The following is a 19,745-nucleotide window of genomic DNA, read 5'->3' on the forward strand; positions in this document are numbered from 1 at the left end:
GCGAGACTTTAATTTATGGAGCCTCAAGTTGCGCACATTTGAACTCATTCATGAAGGTGAGTATTATGATGAGAGATGATCGCATTAAGCAAGGGATAATGTATGGGGAGGTGGTCATTATTGAAAGACCGACAGGGTGATTATCCACCGACGCAGAGCGGAGGTGGATAATCACCCTGAAGGGCTTTAAATTTCAATAATGACCACCTCCCCATACATTATCCCGCTTATTAAACGGCTACTTAATAAATAAATTAATAAATTGACCCAAAAGGAACAACAAAACGAAGTATTTCCTTGCTTACGGCAATGGAAGTATTCCATGAGTATTGGGCTGGGCGGACAAGTTCGCCTCGGAAAACAAATGACAGTAGTCAATAAGGTAACCGGAAGACTCGCCCCGGGCCAAATCCGGCGGTATTATAGGGATTAGAATGCGAAAGGCCTTTTGGTGTGTAGTTGAAGCGCAAGGGGGCGGGTGGGGAGAGAGTCAGCGCACTGAAGTCAAGGCACAGACTACTGGGTTGTTGACAGCCAAGGATGCACACTTATGAGAAACAACACAAATAAAACCTGGCAAAACAGTTGCGTGCATTATAGCGCAAGATGAGGATAAAGGAAACATTCAGTCTAAATGTCCAGTAATTCACAACTACTACTACTACTACTTTTGTATTTGAAACTTTAAATTTCTCTAAATATTATAAACTTTCAGGACAGCCTAATACATAGGCCTATCATTTATGAAAAGGCTACTATAGGCTACAGTGAAGTCGGACTGAATGACTGAAACGTTTTATTTTTTTACTCTCTTGGTGATTATCTGGCACAGTAGTTGTGAATTATCAAACTGTACATTTAGACTGAATGTTTCCTTTATCCTCATCTTGCGCTAATGCACGCAACTGTTTTTCCAGGTTTTATTTTTGTTGTTTGTCAACAACACAGTAGTCTGTGCCTTGACTTCAGTGCACTGACTCTCTCCCCACCCGCCCGCCCCTTTGCACTTCAACTACACGCCAAAAGGCCGTTCGCATATAGAATGGGGGTGAGTTTTGGTATTCTTTTGTTTTTGCGCCACAATAAACAAGGAAGTGCAGTGGATCAAATAGAATCACTTTTCGGTTATTGCATCGTCTATTTCTCACTTGTCACAAATGTTTTCAAAAACATTCTTGAGAGCAACGTTTAGTTGTAAATGACATGGTGTGTTTGTTTACATGTTTACATTTTGACAAAAATGTCCTCCACAATGTAGTACAGCTGTATTTATTGTCAAATGAAACACCATTTGTCACCTTCTTAAAATCAAGTTAATTTTGGGGAGGAAAATGTTGTCTTTTTTTTCTCTTTCTCTCTCCCATTCATTTCATTTCATTTAATTATGTTTTCTTTTAAATACAACCAAATAAGACAAACCCATCAGATGCCCACAGGGGGAAACAAAACCCTTACCTGTCAAACGTCCTGAAGATCCTGCTCACGACCACTGCTCGTCTGTAGAAAGCCACACAGTGTATTAAGGGCAATACATGGTGAGCGGGGTGGATCCAACTGGATTCTTCTGTTCTGCAGCCATACCTACCTACCTCTACCTGCCTGAGGGCTCACAGCCCAGCCCAGATCAACTCGACATGTCCTCACACGCAAACAACAAACAACAAACTCAAGCTGTAACCATCAACAAACATGCAGTGGTGGGTACTGTACTGTACTTAAGTAAAATGTTGAGGTATTTGTACTTTACTTGAGTATTTCCAATTTCCAATACTTTTATATTATATGTTACATGTCCATATTATATATTCTGCTGGACTAATATATAATATGACCACATGTATATTAATGTTACATCATGTCCATATTATTAATCCTTTCCCACAGCACAGGGAAATTGTTACATTACTTAAACCTATTATTATGTCAGACCTGAGGCTTTTGTTCTGAAATGTATAAATATGAATATAATTAATATAGAGTGGGTTTTAGTTTTTGTCTTTATTTAACTAAAAGATATATTATTGTGAGATTAAATGATACAATGTTATAACACTTCAAAACAAAACAAACAAATCGTCCATACTTCACTAAATAATCACCATTAACTTAATGGTGATTATTTAGTGAATTATGGACTAATGGCATTAAGCCTCTTCAAACTTGTTGCGAGAGAGAGAGAGAGAGAGAGAGAGAGAGAGAGAGAGAGAGAGAGAGAGAGAGAGAGAGAGAGAGACTCCAGAACAGCAGGGGGCAGCATAACAGCAGTGGTTTCTACTGTACGGCACGCGCATGTGCAGGAGGAGGAGTCCACACGCACTTCCTTGGTAAACACATGAAGGAGAATCGTCGTTTCTGATCAGATCAGTGAGTTTTTATTATAAATACTTATAGTTTTACATTCATACTGATATTATTATTGTCATAATGTATTGTTTAGACTGTTGTTGACTTAATGTACAAAGTAATTAATACTAGTTTAACGTCATTATCCTAGGTTACAGTTACACAGTCAGTCCATGTTGTACTGTAGCAGGGTGCACAGAGACACAGCGTGGTTGTGATCCAGCCTTAGATCAACGTTTCTTAACAATTGAAAACTTGACAGAGAACGATGTCCGCGTGAATCTCGTGGAAAAGTGGATATTTTGCTAAACACACGTTTTCTGACAGAACTTTCACATGGATATGAAACTAGAGGACAGTCTAGAGCAGGGGTCTTCAACGTTTTCAGGCCAAGGACGCCCTAGCTGAGAGAGAGATGAAGCAGGGACCCCCTACTCTCTATTGTATAAAATTGTGTTTAAGATTATACTTTTTTTGTTTACTAGGTCTGCTCTTTTTTTCCCCTCTACACCTATACCTCTTTGCCAAAAATAGCAGATCTACAAGCTCACAAGGCGTTGTGAGCTTGTAGATCGGCTATTTTTGGCTAAAGTTCTCCTCAGAAAAGGGATGCTAGGTTTCAAGTGGTTAAGGTAAAAAGAAAAATCATATCACAAAGATTTGGCGGACCCCCTGTAGTAACTCTGAGGACCCCCAGTTGAAGACCCCTGGTCTAGAGGAGTTAATTATTGGGTGAGTACAGACGCAGCACGGAGCGCTTTAATGCTGCGCAGATCACTCTGCTAACCGTAAGCGCGTGGGACCGATCTATGGCTGTGTATTTTGGAACACATGACATGTATGTGAGATCATCATCAGACATTCTAGGGCTACTTCTGGGCTATGTATCGGACCGTCCAGGGGGAGGACCCCGAGGAGTTCCAGGAGGATGAGGAGGAGGAGGTCCCCTACAATAAATGAGTGAATGTAAAATGAATGAATAAAGCATCAAAACCTGTTTTATTATGAAAGTAAAGACCAGGATCCTTCTCCAGCAGGTCCAGTGACATCATGACGAGGTGGGCCAGAGCCAATAACGTCCACAAACATAAAGAAGCAGAAGCCACTCCGTGGAGCCAGCTGAAAGGAGGGGGAGGTGTGACAGCAGAGGATCACTACATGGTCACATGATCACATGATCATGTGATCACTACATGGTCACATGATCACATGATCATGTGACCATGTGACCACTACATGATCACATGATCTCAAACACATGTTTGCATAGGTTAACCTTCAGAAGGGTTTCTTTTAGATTCTGTATACATTCATCTGTTGGGAAAATTGCCAAACATTAAAAACTAACTGGAAATATAGCAGATCTACAAGCTCACAAACAACGCATCAGCTCACAACGCGTTCTGATGCGCTGTGAGCTTCTAGATCAGACTTTTCCGGTATTTCATTTAATTTCCTTTCATATACATATTCATTTTTATGAAATGCTGTGTATGGCCTTATTTTGATTATTGTTTGTCAGTCATTTATTTGCATATTATAATTATCTGCCCTTTAACACACAGCCTACAAGACAAACATAAATGTCTTTTTATTTCTATGTCCAAAACGCAATTAACACCTTCAATTCAGGTTGTTTTAATTTGACTATTAAAACACAGCAGATGAGCTTGTAGATGAGCTTGTAGATCTGCTATTTTTGAAAAATCTTGAAAATTTGTGCAAATCTATGAATATATATATATTTTACAGGGATTATGTTTTACTCAAATCTTAATTGCTTCTGGGTGTCCCTGGAACAATATATTTTCAGATGGGGGTCCGTGGCCCAGTACATATAATTTTGGGGGTCCTTGACATGAAAGCGTTTGAGAACCACTGATATTTTAGCAACATACTTTCTCCAGAAAACCGTTAGGATTTAGAAGACATTTGTTGAATCCCGGATTGAATGGGTTAAATTATTGATTGAAATTATTTTATTGACAACCCTTAGCAGCAGCAGCAGGAGGAGGAGGAGGAGGCGGCAACAGCAGTAGCAGTGGATCTGGAGCAGGAAGAAGACCACAGTCCAGTCCGTCTGGAAGAGCAGCAGCCGGTTCTTACAGAGGAGCAGCGGCCCAGAGGAGAGACGGCAGAGGTAGAGACTTACTTTTACTTAAACTGTGGCCTAGGAGTGGGAGTGAACCTTGTATGCATCGTTCATAGGTTGGCGAAGCACACCGAGTGCCACACTACGAGCTTGTAGATCTGCTATTTTTGAAAAATCGTGAAAATGTGTGAAAATCGTTGAATATATTTATAATTTTAAAGCGAACATTTTTAACTCAAATCTTTGCTTCATGGGGGGGTCCCTGGAACAACATATTTTGAGATGGGGGTCCCACGGCCAAATACATGTACATTTTGGGGGTCCTTGACATGAAAAAGATTGAGCACCACTGATATAGAAACATTACGTTTTTCAGAAAACTGTTTGTAGAATGGACTTCAGGTCTTAATGGGTTAAATGTTGTGTATTCTTTTGAACAGCCCCGGGTGGAGCAGAGCCTTTGAGACGAACACACACAACAACAACAGGAGGCTCAGGTCTGTTCAGGAAGAAGAAGGAGTATCATGACAACACCGACGTCAACGGGTTCCTGGAGTACCTGCAGGAGACGGGACAGGCTCTACCGCGAGGAGGAGGAGGAGGAGGAGGAGGAGGAGGACAGGAGGAGGACAGAGGACTGAGGGAGGAGGTGGAGACGGCCTTGTGGAAGGACAGACGGAGGGAGGACAGGAGGATAAAGAGACAGGACAACAAGAAGAGCAGCATGGTGAGAGAGAGAGAGAGAGAGAGATCAGGAGAAACATGGTTTATTACGTCACAGTGGAGTTATTCACAATAACTACACTGTGTAGTTATTGTTTGCTGTACTACTGTACATATACTTATATATATATACACAGAAAACACGTACATGTACAGAAAAGTGTCTTGTCCTTGTACCTCGTTTCTTTTTCTCTCCATTTTGACTTTAATTTGTGTATTTGTTTGGTTAAAGGGTAGGCGTAATAAGCTACGGCTTCAGCCTATACATTTTTGTTCAGAAATGTGGTTCTTTTCTTTATAAATTAGTTTTTTTTTGTATTACCTATGAAATATTAACTATGTTACCACAAAATGTGCTGCAATAAACTCAACTCAACTAAACACAAGCTCTTAACCCATTAAGACCTGGAACTGTGTCATTTTTTTATTTGAGCTCAAAAGCATTATTTTACACTTTGGGCTATTCAAAAATAGCAGATCTACAAGCTCATAGCGCGGCACCGAGTGCCGCGCTATGAGCTTGTAGATCTGCTATTTTTGAAAAATCGTGAAAATGTGTGCAAATCTTTGAATATATATATTTTTAAAGCGAACATTTTTAACTCAAATCGTTGCTTCTGGGGGGTCCCTGGAACAACATATTTTGATGGGGGTCCGCGGCCAAATACATATTATTTTGGGGGTCCTGGACATAAAAAAGATTGAGCACCACTGATATAGAAACATAGGTTTTTCAGAAAACTGTTGAGATTTAGGAGACATGTAGAATCGGCTTCAGGTCTCAATGGGTTAATATAATAATTTCCATTGATTAAACATTTCATATTAAATATTTACGCTCGCCAAAAAATCCCCCGATCTGACGTGCGTGTGTGTAATACTGTTGTATTCATGTTTTTCCCCTCCTCTTTTGTCTCATTCTGTCCATCCTGTCCTCTAGCTGTGTTTTAACTGCAGGAGGCCGGGTCACGGGGTGTCAGACTGTCCTGAGGCCCGTAGGGACCAGGAGATGGGGACGGGTATCTGCTACCGCTGTGGCTCCACGGAGCATGACCTGCAGACATGCAGAGCTAGAGTAGACCCTGCTCTCGGTGAGGAAACGCAAAGCCTGACATTTCTGTTACCTTACCAATGTGTTGGTAGATGTTATTACTGTCTTAAGTTTGGCCCAAGATGACTCGGCTTGAAAGTCACGTGTACCGTTTACTCTGTTTATATTAAAGGGGAGATTATCACGTGCACTAGTTTACTCTGTTTATATTAAAGGGGAGATTATTACGTGCACTAGTTTACTCTGTTTATATTAAAGGGGAGATTATTACGTGCATTAGTTTACTCTGTTTATATTAAAGGGGAGATAATTACGTGCATTAGTTTACTCTGTTTGTATTAAAGGGGAGATTATTACGTGCATTAGTTTACTCTGTTTGTATTAAAGGGGAGATAATTACGTGCATCGTTGAATGTGGGGAACGTGTCTCGAACCCCCAGGCTGTGAGTCCCAAAGTGTCCCCGACCTTTGAACTCACACTTAACCCCTTAACTGCTCCACTCTGAGCTCACATCAGGACCAGATGAAACTGAGGGTCCCTCTCTCTCTCTCTCTCTCTCTGATGTATTTTAACATGTATGTCAGTGTTGATTTTGACAGTAAACTTTGATTTAGTTTTAGTCATAGTCTTTTGAATCAAATTCCATTTAGTTTTAGTCTAGTTTCAGTCGACTAAATATCATAAGATTATAGTCGACTAAATCTACAGTTGATTTAGTCGACTAAAATGTGTTTTGGCGGTGCCTTGATGGCGTCGTAATGGATGATTTTACACTTGGTTGCATGCTGAAAATAGCCGATCTACAAGCTCACAGCGTGTTGCGCTGTGACGTGTTGTGAGCTTGTAGATCTGCCTTTTTCAGAGCACAACACCCGAGCGCAACCAAACATAAAATGACTTGTCTTTTAGTTCTACTGGATCTCTCCACTAGTCTTAGTTCTACTGGATCTCTTCTCCTCTAGTCTTAGTTCTACTGGATCTCTTCTCCTCTAGTCTTAGTTCTACTGGATCTCTTCTCCTCTAGTCTTAGTTCTACTGGATCTCTTCTCCACTAGTCTTAGTTCTACTGGATCTCTTCTTCTACTGGATCTCTTCTCCTCTAGTCTTAGTTCTACTGGATCTCTTCTCCACTAGTCTTAGTTCTACTGGATCTCTTCTCCACTAGTCTTAGTTCTACTGGATCTCTTCTTCTACTGGATCTCTTCTCCTCTAGTCTTAGTTCTACTGGATCTCTTCTCCTCTAGTCTTAGTTCTACTGGATCTCTTCTCCACTAGACTAGTCTTAGTTCTACTGGATCTCTTCTTCTACTGGATCTCTTCTCCTCTAGTATTAGTTCTACTGGATCTCTTCTCCACTAGTCTTAGTTCTACTGGATCTCTTCTCCACTAGTCTTAGTTCTACTGGATCTCTTCTCCTCTAGTCTTAGTTCTACTGGATCTCTTCTCCACTAGTCTTAGTTCTACTGGATCTCTTCTCCACTAGTCTTAGTTCTACTGGATCTCTTCTCCACTAGTCTTAGTTCTACTGGATCTCTTCTCCACTAGTCTTAGTTCTACTGGATCTCTTCTCCACTAGTCTTAGTTCTACTGGATCTCTTCTCCTCTAGTCTTAGTTCTACTGGATCTCTTCTCCTCTAGTCTTAGTTCTACTGGATCTCTTCTCCACTAGTCTTAGTTCTACTGGATCTCTTCTCCACTAGTCTTAGTTCTACTGGATCTCTTCTCCTCTAGTCTTAGTTCTACTGGATCTCTTCTCCTCTAGTCTTAGTTCTACTGGATCTCTTCTCCACTAGTCTTAGTTCTACTGGAGCTCTTCTCCTCTAGTCTTAGTTCTACTGGATCTCTTCTCCTCTAGTCTTAGTTCTACTGGATCTATTCTCCTCTAGTCTTAGTTCTACTGGATCTTTTCTCCACTAGTCTTAGTTCTACTGGATCTCTTCTCCACTAGTCTTAGTTCTACTGGATCTCTTCTCCACTAGTCTTAGTTCTACTGGATCTCTTCTCCACTAGTCTTAGTTCTACTCGATCTCTTCTCCACTAGTCTTAGTTCTACTGGATCTCTTCTCCTCTAGTCTTAGTTCTACTGGATCTCTTCTCCTCTAGTCTTAGTTCTACTGGATCTCTTCTCCACTAGTCTTAGTTCTACTGGAGCTCTTCTCCTCTAGTCTTAGTTCTACTGGATCTCTTCTCCTCTAGTCTTAGTTCTACTGGATCTCTTCTCCACTAGTCTTAGTTCTACTGGATCTCTTCTCCTCTAGTCTTAGTTCTACTGGAGCTCTTCTCCTCTAGTCTTAGTTCTACTGGATCTCTTCTCCACTAGTCTTAGTTCTACTGGATCTCTTCTCCACTAGTCTTAGTTCTACTGGATCTCTTCTCCTCTAGTCTTAGTTCTACTGGATCTCTTCTCCACTAGTCTTAGTTCTACTGGATCTCTTCTCCACTTGTCTTAGTTCTACTGGATCTCTTCTCCTCTAGTCTTAGTTCTACTGGATCTCTTCTCCACTAGTCTTAGTTCTACTGGATCTCTTCTCCACTTGTCTTAGTTCTACTGGATCTCTTCTCCACTTGTCTTAGTTCTACTGGATCTCTTCTCCACTAGTCTTAGTTCTACTGGATCTCTTCTCCACTAGATCCCTCACTAACATTTTAGTCTAGTTTTTATTTGTTGACAAAATTGTCAATATATTTAGTCTTAGTTTTAGTCGTCGTAGCTTAGTTTTTATTTTATTTATTTTATTTAGTTTTCGCCAGGGAAAAAAGGTAGTCAACGAACATGTTTCGTCATAATTTTAGTCGACGAAATCAACACTGAGTATGTTAAGGTCATGGTCATGTGTCTTATGTATTGTAACATGTATGTTAAGGTCATGGTCATGTGTCTATGTATTGTAACATGTATGTTAAGGTCATGGTCATGTGTCTATGTATTGTAACATGTATGTTAAGGTCATGGTCATGTGTTTCAGGTGACTACCCCTACGCAAAGTGTTTCATCTGTGGTCAGAACGGTCACCTGTCATCGTCCTGTCCAGATAACCCCAAAGGCCTCTATGCAGCAGGTATTAGAACCAACACACTTCATGTCAACTGTTTGACATCGTTCGGCGTTATTAGTTAACGGTCGTTTTGCACGCGTGTTCTGAATCATTACATACGCTCTCTGTCGGGTGGAAACCTCATATGTCTAAAACTTTTGCTTTTCAGGATTACAATTCAAAAGCAACAAAAGTAGCAGATCTACAAGCTCGAAACGCGACGCGAAGCGCCGCGTTTCGAGCTTGTAGATCTGCTGCTTTTGATGCTTTTGTGTGACGCTGTAGTGTGATCAATAGGGCGTTAGATTACAAAGAAATAAGGGGGGAAAAAGTTGGAGATAGGAGTTTTCTGCCCGACAGCAATGATATAATTGTAAGTTAAAAGTGTATGATGTTTGTTTAGTGACATCTCTTTCATTCTAGATTTGTTTCCGTTGGCTGTTCAAAACACAGCAGATATGCAAGCTCACAGCGCGGCACTTTCGTGCTACGCTTGCGAGCTTGTACATCTGCTATGTTTTGATTATTATTATTGGAACTACTGATTTAGAAGGCATTTGTGGAATTAGCCTCGGGTCTTAACGGGTTAACTGACAGTGTTGATTTTGACAGATACATTTTGATTCAGTTTTAGTCGTAGTCTTTTGAATTAAATTCCGTTTAGTTTTAGTCGACTAAATATCGTAAGGTTTTAGTCGACTAAAATGTATTTTTGACGGGGCGTGATGGCATCGAAATGGTCTTCACTTACAGCTGCAGGCCGAAAATAGCAGATCTACAAGCTCACAACGCGCCGCGTTGTGAGCTTGTAGATCTGCTATTTTGAGCTTGTAGATCTGCTATTTTCGGTCTGTGACACGCACGCGCACCTGTGATGACTAGTCTTACTTTTCTGGATCTCTTCTCCTCTCGTCCCTCACTAACATCTAGTGTCTAGTTTTTATTTGGCGACGAAATTGTCAATTAATTGTCTTAGTTTTAGTCGTCATAGCTTAGTTTTTATTTCGTTTTCCTGGGTGAATAAAGGTAAATCAACAGACATCTTTCTTCATAGTTTTTAGTCGACTGAATCAACACTGATAACATGTTTCTCTGCAGGAGGTTGCTGTCGGGTGTGTGGTTCGGTCGAACACTTCCAGAAGGACTGTCCAGAGCACCAAGCTTCATGTGAGTGTTAGAGACCCTCTGCTCTCCTTTCAATACATCTGCACACTTCTACTGTAGCAGTCCTGGGCATTAAAGGGATGGTTCACCCCCAAAATGACATTTTCCCTACTATGGATTAGTCACTCCATGGAGACTTGAATTCATGTTTTTTTTTAAAGTTTTTGTCTCATTCCTAAGACAATAATCTGATGACCGGCAGCGGTTCCGGTAGGAGACACTAAGAGGCTCCTTTGTGCCTCCTCCATAGCCAACTCTGTGTTGATGTGGTGTGTCTGTAGCTAACTCTGTGTTTGTTCGTAGCTAACTCTGTGTTTGTTCGTAGCTAACTGTTTGTTCGTAGCTAACTATGTGTTTGTTCATAGCTAACTCTGTGACGGTGGGATGGCTGTCCAACAACATGAGCGCTGACCACGAGGACGTCCAGGACCAACCGGAGAAGAAAGAAAAGCCAAAACAAACCAAGGTGGTGAAGTTTTGACGTTTCTCAACGTCAGAGTGTACGCGGCTCTCAGCCGATTCCACAAAATGCCTTCTAAATCCCAACAGTTTTCTAAATACTGATGTTGCTGTAATATCAGTGGTTCTCAAACTTTTTCATAATTGTCAAGGACCACCCAAAATGATATGGATTTGGCCGCGGACCCCTCCATAGACCCCTCCAGAAGCAAAGATTTGAGTTAAAAATGTTCGCTTTAAAATAATATGTATTTTCACTGATTTGCACACATTTTCACAATTTTTCAAAAATAGCAGATCTACAAGCTTGTAGATCTGCTATTTTTGAATAGCCAAAGTGTAAGATAATGTTTTTTTTTTAGCTCAAATCTAGAAATGACACAGATGTGTTCCTGGTCTCAGAGTTAAATGAACACAGTGAAGATTGGGGGCTCCGTGGCCTAGTAATGCATTAGCACAGTAGTTCTCAAACCTTTTCGTGTCAAGGACCCCCACATTGATACATATTTGGCCGCTGTTCAGACCCCCCCATCTGAAAATGATTTGTACCAGGGACCCCCAGAAGATAAAGATTTTTGTGTAAAAAAACATCTAAATGATTCAACACCTTCCAAACATTTTCAATGTTTTTTCAAATATTTCTGAATAGCCAACATATAAATGGATAAGGTGGTTAAGATTATTGTGATGCTGTGTTAACTACTTTTGCTGGGGTCCCCCAAGGACCCCTGGGGGTTCTTTATGAACTGATCATCATAATGAATGGCCTGCTGTAAGTAGTGGATGGGACAGGGATATGAACATTACACCTCACCATTATTGCGGCAAAAATAATTGCGATTAACGACATGATCGCGATAATCCAACTATGCTTAAAAATCTAAATGCCACTTTTGTTGTAACCACGTGTGAACCCCCAGCATCCTTATTCTGGGCTTGTAGATCGGCTATTTTTTGAAAGTCGTACTGAATTGCCTCTGTTTTGCCGCTCGACGAAAAGCCAATTCATCCTAGTGCAGGGGTCTTCAACAGGGGGTCCTCAGAGCTACTATAGGGGGTCCGCCAAATCTTTGTGTGGTATGATTTTGTTTTTTTTACATTAACCGCTTGAAACACAGAGAACTTTAGCCAAAAATAGCCGATCTACAAGCTCACAACGCCTCGCACTGCGAGCTTGTAGATCGGCTATTTTTTGGCAAAGAGCTTTAGTGTAGAGGGGGCAAAAAAAAGAGCAGACCATGTAAAACTAAAGTTTAATCTGAAACGCAATTTCATACAATATAGAGGGGGTCCCTGTTTCATCTCTCTCAGCTAGGGGGTCCTTGGCCTGAAATGTTGAAGAACCCTGTCCTAGTGTATGACGGTTGTCGCCCCATCCCTAATTGATGGTCCTTCTCAATGTCCTGTTGTAACTCTGCTCTGAATGTGGGATTGAAAGACCACGTTGTGAGCATAGTTCATACTGTATAATGTCAACACTTTGATATAACGTTTGAGTAAAACATTCAATAAATGATTTGTTTGTCTACAGTATGTTGCCTTTTTCCATTGGATTCCTTCATTCAAAAGTAGGGCAAGTGATTTTATTTGGTTAAAATAAGTGTTAAACAGCTGCATATTGTGATAGTAATCATTACTTTAGTGTTTGTTCAGTAACAGGAATCAGGTCGGGATACAAATTTTATCCAATCAGAATAGAGAACTCAGTCAGGATACAGATTAAACAAGTGACATGGGACGTGACGACACAAATAAATGAGCAGACACACACACTTTTTGTATAGGATTGGTCGTCTAGTCAGTAAGAATACTCTGAAGATTCTTCCAGGGGCCCTCATACAAGGTTATTACGATGATGCATGCTCCTCATGGTATCGCAACACCTCCAAGGCCTTAAAAACAAGGCTCCAAACATCCCAAAACAAACTAGTAAGGCTACTTCTTAGCCTCAATCACAAAACCCATCTAACCCCTGCTCATTTTGCTAGGGTTGGATGGCTTAGGGTTGAGGACGGAGTACAGCAACTTGCTATGGGCCTGGTCTTCAAGATACACCACAACATTGGGATCCCCCTGTATTTGTCAAAATACTTCCAAAATGTTAATGAAGTCCACGATCATAACACCAGAGGCAGCTCCACGAATAATGTTCAACCCAGATTTGGCTCAACAAAGGGAATGAACTCGTTCTCACGCTATTCAACAAACATGTGGAATGCCCTACCAAAAGGAGTAAAGGAGTGTAAAACCCTACTCACTTTCAAAACTGCCCTAAAGATACACCTTCAGGAGGCTGCAATTCGAAAATGGCCCCTGTCCAAGTCTTAACCTACCCCCCCCCCCCTTTTCTTTTTCTTCTCTTGTACATATTTTTCACTCTTCATACCAGTAACCTGAAAGCTGATTGTATGACATTCTGTATAGTAGTGTGTATATCTGTCTGTCTCTTATATGTCATCATGATGTGTGTGCATGGGGTTCTCATCTTAAACAAGCTCAGTGCTTAATGAGTCTTCCAGTTTAGTAGACCTTGTATTGTGAATGTGTACTTCCATGTACTGATGTTCTCATGTCTTACTAAATAAAGTACATCAATCAATCAAAACACAATTGGAACACTATGAAAATGAAGCTGACATGTTGCAAGCCCCCTGAAAATGTATTTTCTGCTGGAGAGACATGGAGACTCCTGTTACTGAAAAAAACACCATGTAATATCTACAGCAAGGATTACTTTCAGAATATATAGAGCTTTAACGTTTTAACCAAACAATATCACTTAGCCCAGTAGTTCTCAAACTTTTTCATGTCAAGGACCCCCAAATTGACACTTATTACCCCGCGGACCCCCATTTGAAAAGATAAGCCAGGGACCCCCCATAAGAGAAGATTTTTACGGCTCTAGCAGTGATTCTCAATCATTTGTAATTTAAGGACCCCACAGTTTGACATGCATTAGGGCTACGGACCCCCATTTAATGGCATTTCTATCTCTGGGACCCCAATGGACCCTTCGCTAAGCCCCACCCACTCCACTCTGTGACTGGTGGTGCGAAGTTAGTCACACCCAGGCCTGGCAGCGCCTGGCAATCTCTGCTTCTCACCCATTGACTTGCATGTTAAATGACGGCTTTTCCCCTTAAAAATAATCGATCATTTCAGCAGAAATAGCTTCAAAATCTCTTCTAAATAATAGTCAACAAGGCCTGCAGTAGGCTATGCACTGGACAAATGTGCATGACATTATTTCAATAAACTAAAAACACAGGAAATGTTAGAGGGAGTAATAGCCATGGATACACGACGGTCGTCTGTCTCGACCGTCATGGATGAATTTCAACCTGGTGTTTGCACTTTCTCCATTTATAGCCCGTACATCTACAGAAACGTTCATATTTCAAATATAAAGTGCTTATCCCATGGCCACGGATGTTACATTTATGTACGGGCTCTCAAAAGTACCCGTATCATCCGTATTGTTCAATAAAAAGCATTTTAATCTGATCGGTGGCCATTTTCTCCATATGCTTTCAACAAAGCGACCCTATCGGTTGGTAGGTGTATTGCACTCTGATACATTATAACTCTATGAGAAAATGGCCACCGATCGGATTAAAATGCTTTTTATTGAACAATACAGAATATACGGGTACTTTTGAGAGTCCCGTGCATCATTTTAACATCCGTGGCCATAGGGTAAGCAATTTATATTTGAAATATGAACGTTTATATATATGTACGGACCGTAAATGGAGAAAGTGCAAACACCAGGTTGAAGTTGATCCATGACTGTAACAGGAGTTTTCATGTACCGCAGGGTAAGACTACAGTAGCAGTTAATAAATAGACGAACAAATGAATGAATATACTTTAACGTGCGGAATCCGAGACAGGCAGCGCTGTGATTCTGAATTTTGTTACGATCACGGTGATTAGTAGCCTATTATTGACACCACCTGGGCGAGTGAGTCGTGTTGTGTAACTTTCCTGACGTTAAGCTGTGTGTGTGTTCAACAACACAGCCATATTCAGCCTTGCAGTTTAAGTGCAGATTTCAGCTTGGGAAAAGCAGCCTCCAACGGGTTTGGGTACGTGGTTCATAGTCACCATTGCGTTATCGTGGTATTCCTATTCTTGCTATTATGTTGCAAATGATTGTGTGTGTGCGGGCGAAATAACATTGACAGCTATGGCAGGTGACGAAAGCTTGCCAGACCTATGCCAGGCTAACAACGGTTGCTAAGCTGGCATTGGACAATCGCTTTTGGGGTGGGGTTTAGCGAAGGGTCCATTCCTATTGTAAAATCAATGTTAATTTAACTCTGAGAGTGTACAAATAGGTCCATTTGGTTCCATTTGTACACTCTCAAAGAGTTACAGACCCGTAAGGGTCCATTTGGTTCCTATCCATCATTTAGCTGGGGACCCCCTGGAACCCCCTCAAGGACCCCTGGGGGTCCCCGGACCCCACTTTGAGAACCAATGACTTAGCCTACCATAACAGCTTTAATCGTACGTGTTGTTTGCCTCAAAATGTATCTGTGATTCACAAAAAAAAGTGGATTGAACTCTGTCATAGACTTTGACAGCACTATCATCAGTGTATGTTGGATTAATGTGTATTTTCAGACATTTAATCACTTGAACTATACTTAGTCGGCTCCTTTTTTCCCTCTACACCAGGGGTGATGCAACTTTGATGATACAGAGGGACACTATATATTTACACACTCACTCCAGAGGGACACTATATATTTACACACTCACTCCAGAGGGACACTATATATTTACACACTCACTCCAGAGGGACACTATATATTTACACACTCACTCCAGAGGGACACTATATATTTACACACTCACTCCAGAGGGACACTATATATTTACACACTCACTCCAGAGGGACACATTGCATATACTGTCGGGCAGACACCTCTTATCTCCACATTTTAACCTTTTTCGCATTTAATACCGCATTCCGTCATTCTATGTCACACAAAAGTAGCAAAAATAGCCGATCTACAAGCTTTTGAGCTTGTAGATCGGCTATTTTTACTATTTTTAAATTGTAATCCTGAAAAGTAACATTTGTATTTAATTTCAAATGCATTTAGTTATACTTCTGTTAACTTTATGAACTTAGATACAAATACATTGGACGTAAAAAAGACAAGTATTCATTTAAATACTAGTCATAGAGAAGTCTGACGTAATTTACGCATCCTACCTGGGTCGCGGTTCCCCCTCCCCCATTCTGAATTCTCATAGACGTGTTTAATATCGCATCAAATAAGAACTGTGTTCCAAAAATAAACTAATGACCCGGCAGTTTGACTCTTATGGAGATGAAGCATCAACTGACATTAATGTTACTTCCACCAAATTAGTTACATTTTCTCCAGAAACAGACTGTATCAAATATAAGTGACTGACTATCATAAACGATACAGAACCTCCTCCCTGATAATATCGCAGAGACAGTTTGTTTATTTTTGGACCACAATTCTTATATGAGACGATTCTAAGATGACCCAATGTTATTCTCCATAGAGAAATGACTTCTACGACCCAGGGGATGAACTAGTGACGTCAGGACTTCTGTACTCTATTACGCTACTAATATAGACTGAAGTAATCAAAGCGGGTCATGTTTGCATGTTAGGAATCATAACAGCTGAAATCAATAATATATCAGTATTCTGATATTAACCTGCGGCCCCCATTAAAGGAGAATTTTGGACTAAAGTTCTCTTACCTTTTCTATGACGTTATGATATCTTAGGATGAATGTAGAAAAATTTCATAACTCCACCCCTGAGCCGCCACAGCTTAAAAGGTGCGCGGATAGGCCTTAGGTTAGATCACATATTTTAATAGCTTTTTTTTATGGTGAGATCTGACGTTCATAGTGACAGAACACTGTCCCAAAAAAAAAAAAAAAAAAAAAAAAACAGAAGTCTCGCTAGACGAGATTGAAATCTCGAGATTTCAATCTCGTCTAGCGAGACTTCTGTTTTTTTTTTTTTTTTTTTTTTTGGTTGCATAGTGCTCTGTCACTATGAACGTCAGATCTCACAAAAAAATATATTAAAAAAAGCTATTAAAATATGTGATCTAACCTAAGGCCTATCCGCGCACCTTTTAAGCTGTGGCGGCTCAGGGGTGGAGTTATGAAAATTTTCTACTGTACCATTCATCCTAAGATATCATAACGTCATAGAAAAGGTAAGAAAACTTTAGTCCAAAATTCTCCTTTAAGTGAAGGTGGGGGCCGCCAGTTGCCAATGTATGATCTAATGTGTATATATCTTTATATATACGGTATATTATATATATATACATATTATATATATATAATATGGGTCATTATAACTGCTCCTAAACTGTCTTTTTCTGAGGCAGAGTAAACCACGCTCCGACTGATGTTCACAAGGGCTTTTATTTCTCCCAAGAGAGACACCGTGAAAAACTGTGAATGAAATGACATAAAACAAATCATGTTTTTTTAACCACAATGAATGTTAAATGTCCTCGTTGTCCAGCCATTTGCTGTCGTCTTTTTAAATGTCCATGAAATGTCCACGTTATCAATGAAATGTCCATATTGATGAATTGTCCACGTTGCATAAACACACACAGAACACACAATTAATGCAATGACAATAGCTTGTACAGACCAGTGTTGATTTCGTGAACTGAAACTATGACGAAAAATTTTGGTCGACTACCTTTTTTCACTCAATAAACTAAGCTATGATGACTAAAACTAAAGACTAAAATATATTGACAATTTCGTCAACAAATAAAAACTAGACTAAAATGTTGGGGAGGGACGAGTGGAGAAGAACTAAAAGACGAGTCAATTTTTGCTTGGCTGCGCTCAGGTGTTGCACTCTGAAAATAGCAGATCTACAAGCTCACAGCTGCGACGCGTTGTGAGCTTGTAGATCGGCTATTTTCAGCATGCAACCGAGTGTAAAATCAGCCATTACGACGCCATCAAGGCACCGCCATCATACATCTTAGTCGACTAAATCAACGGTAGATTTAGTCGACTAAAATCTTATGATATTTAGTCGACTAAAACTAGACTAACAGTAAAACATTTCAGGTGACCAAAATAAAACTAAATGGAATTTTATTCAAATGACTGAAACTGAATACAATTTGCTGTCAAAATCAACACTAGTCCAGACAAACACAATAACAGGTGACGTACCGCGTGTGCCTTCTACCGTGTGCATTCAGGAGTGTTAGGTTATTTTTATCTTATTTATCGGTATTTATATTTTGTAGACTCTTCTTTGCATAGAGGGAGCTCCTCTCACCTCTGATACTCTGTTTGTTCTGATTACCTGCATCTAAGCTCTCACACAGGTGAACCCAATGTTCTGGTGATTGGTGTTACCTGACATCTGCCCATGTAATACAATGACATGACCTGACCAGTAGATGGCACTACAATAATGTAAAAAAAAAAATCATCAATACAGTTGATCACACAAAATGAAAACATAATTCACAATTTTCAGACAAAATAAAATAAATATACCACAAAATTCAACCCATCTCTGGGACAGCTACAGTGTATGATATGCTACTGATGTTGGGGACCCAATGGCCTATCCTCTGGCACCAACATTTGCTTTCTGTTTAAAAAGGCCCTTTTAATTAATTTATTTTTGTTTTGAGGTTTTTCAAGTAACTGTGTTGATTCCCTCCCATTAATTGTGGCAATAATAATATTATAATTTTTTATTAAATTTGTAGTCCCACCAATGTGGGGTCCTGGAGTCTAGAGGCTGCTTAGTTGACCCATTGAATCCGGAAACGCATGTGTCGCGCTATGAGCTTATAGATCTGCTATTTTATTTATATGTATTTTTAAAGTGAACATTTGTAATTCAAATCTTTGCTTCTAGGGATTCTACAAATGTCTTTTAAAAAAACAGTTTTTTTAAAAACTTAAGTTGCTATAATATCAGTGGTTCACATTCTCAAACTTTTTCATGTGATATGTATTAAATGATATGTATTTGACCACGGACCCTCCATCTCAAAATATGTTGTTCCAGGGACCCTCCAGAAGCAAAGATCATGAGTTAAAAATGTTCACTTTAAAAAAAAAATATATATATATATATATATATATATATATTCAAAGATTTGCACACATTTTCATGATTAAAAAAAAATAGATCGTTGTAGATCTGCTATTTCTTAATAGCCAAAGTATAAAATAATGGTTAGTGGTTACACAGATGCGTTCCCGGTCTTAAAAAGTTAAAGCTATTTTTTCCGATAAATAATTGCTATAGAGTTTTTCAGGTGTGTTGCCAATATCAGCCAATAAGGAGGGACAACCCATGTATCAGCTTCCATTTCATAGTGTCCCAGTGGCTACTGTTTCTTTGTGTCATCACTTCCAATTACATTTGTTTTAAGCCTATCCTGGCTGTTACGTTCTCTATCCTGATTGGATAAATTGTGTAATAAAGTGTATGTTATGTTTAATAAAGAGCTGGAGAGACATGGAGACTCCTTATGTTTAATAAAGAGCTGGAGAGACATGGAGACTCCTGTTACTGAACAAACACTCTGAGTGAGTAGCCTACTATCAGAGTACTATCAGAATATATATAAAATAATATTTAACACGTATTTAACTTACAGGTATTTATTACCTGTAAGTTAAGACTGAGGATTGTACAGTGTAGAATGAGTTCCCATGCAATACAATTAAATGCTATCAAATGGGGGTGGATGGCCTAATGCAAACTGGCGTCCTTGACATTACAAATAATACATATAACTAACTAAATATATATCAATGCTCAATGGTAATCACAAGTCAAACTTTCTACTGGTTTTGATGGA

General features: G+C 39.8%; 3 protein-coding genes across 9 annotated transcripts in view; 1 reads left to right on the forward strand and 2 right to left on the reverse strand.

Moving 5' to 3' along the window:
* LOC308078247 (uncharacterized protein) overlaps positions 1 to 1,574 on the reverse strand; it is a gene marked incomplete at its 3' end in the record, with an annotated part of 91,595 nt that extends 90,021 nt beyond the window's left edge. The window contains exon 1 of the mRNA XM_080419367.1: positions 1,456 to 1,574. The remainder of the gene's footprint in view (positions 1 to 1,455) is intronic.
* The window catches only part of LOC308077747 (receptor-interacting serine/threonine-protein kinase 3-like), a 156,814-nt gene that overhangs the window by 92,641 nt on the left and 44,428 nt on the right, over positions 1 to 19,745 (reverse strand). The gene's annotated exons all lie outside the window — the stretch shown is intronic.
* Positions 2,311 to 12,401, forward strand: LOC308077751 (zinc finger CCHC domain-containing protein 9-like). Of its 6 annotated transcripts, XM_080418650.1 has the most exons (9): positions 2,333 to 2,364; positions 2,878 to 3,075; positions 3,378 to 3,478; positions 4,340 to 4,483; positions 4,876 to 5,162; positions 6,099 to 6,249; positions 9,177 to 9,269; positions 10,344 to 10,412; positions 10,775 to 12,401. In XM_080418650.1, exons 3-9 carry the CDS (start codon positions 3,394 to 3,396, stop codon positions 10,888 to 10,890), a joined length of 945 nt encoding a protein of 314 aa, XP_080274776.1. In that variant the 5' UTR covers positions 2,333 to 2,364; positions 2,878 to 3,075; positions 3,378 to 3,393; the 3' UTR covers positions 10,891 to 12,401. The 6 variants fall into 6 exon arrangements, with proteins under 6 accessions (XP_080274775.1, XP_080274778.1, XP_080274780.1 ...); XM_080418649.1 differs by lacking the exon at positions 2,878 to 3,075 and having other exon boundaries at positions 2,311 to 2,364; XM_080418652.1 differs by lacking the exon at positions 2,878 to 3,075 and having other exon boundaries at positions 2,311 to 2,364; positions 4,343 to 4,483.

The sequence above is a fragment of the Gymnoscopelus braueri genome, assembly GCF_963280865.1.
Source record: "Gymnoscopelus braueri genome assembly, chromosome: 22".
In the NCBI taxonomy this organism is placed as follows: Eukaryota; Metazoa; Chordata; class Actinopteri; order Myctophiformes; family Myctophidae; genus Gymnoscopelus; species Gymnoscopelus braueri.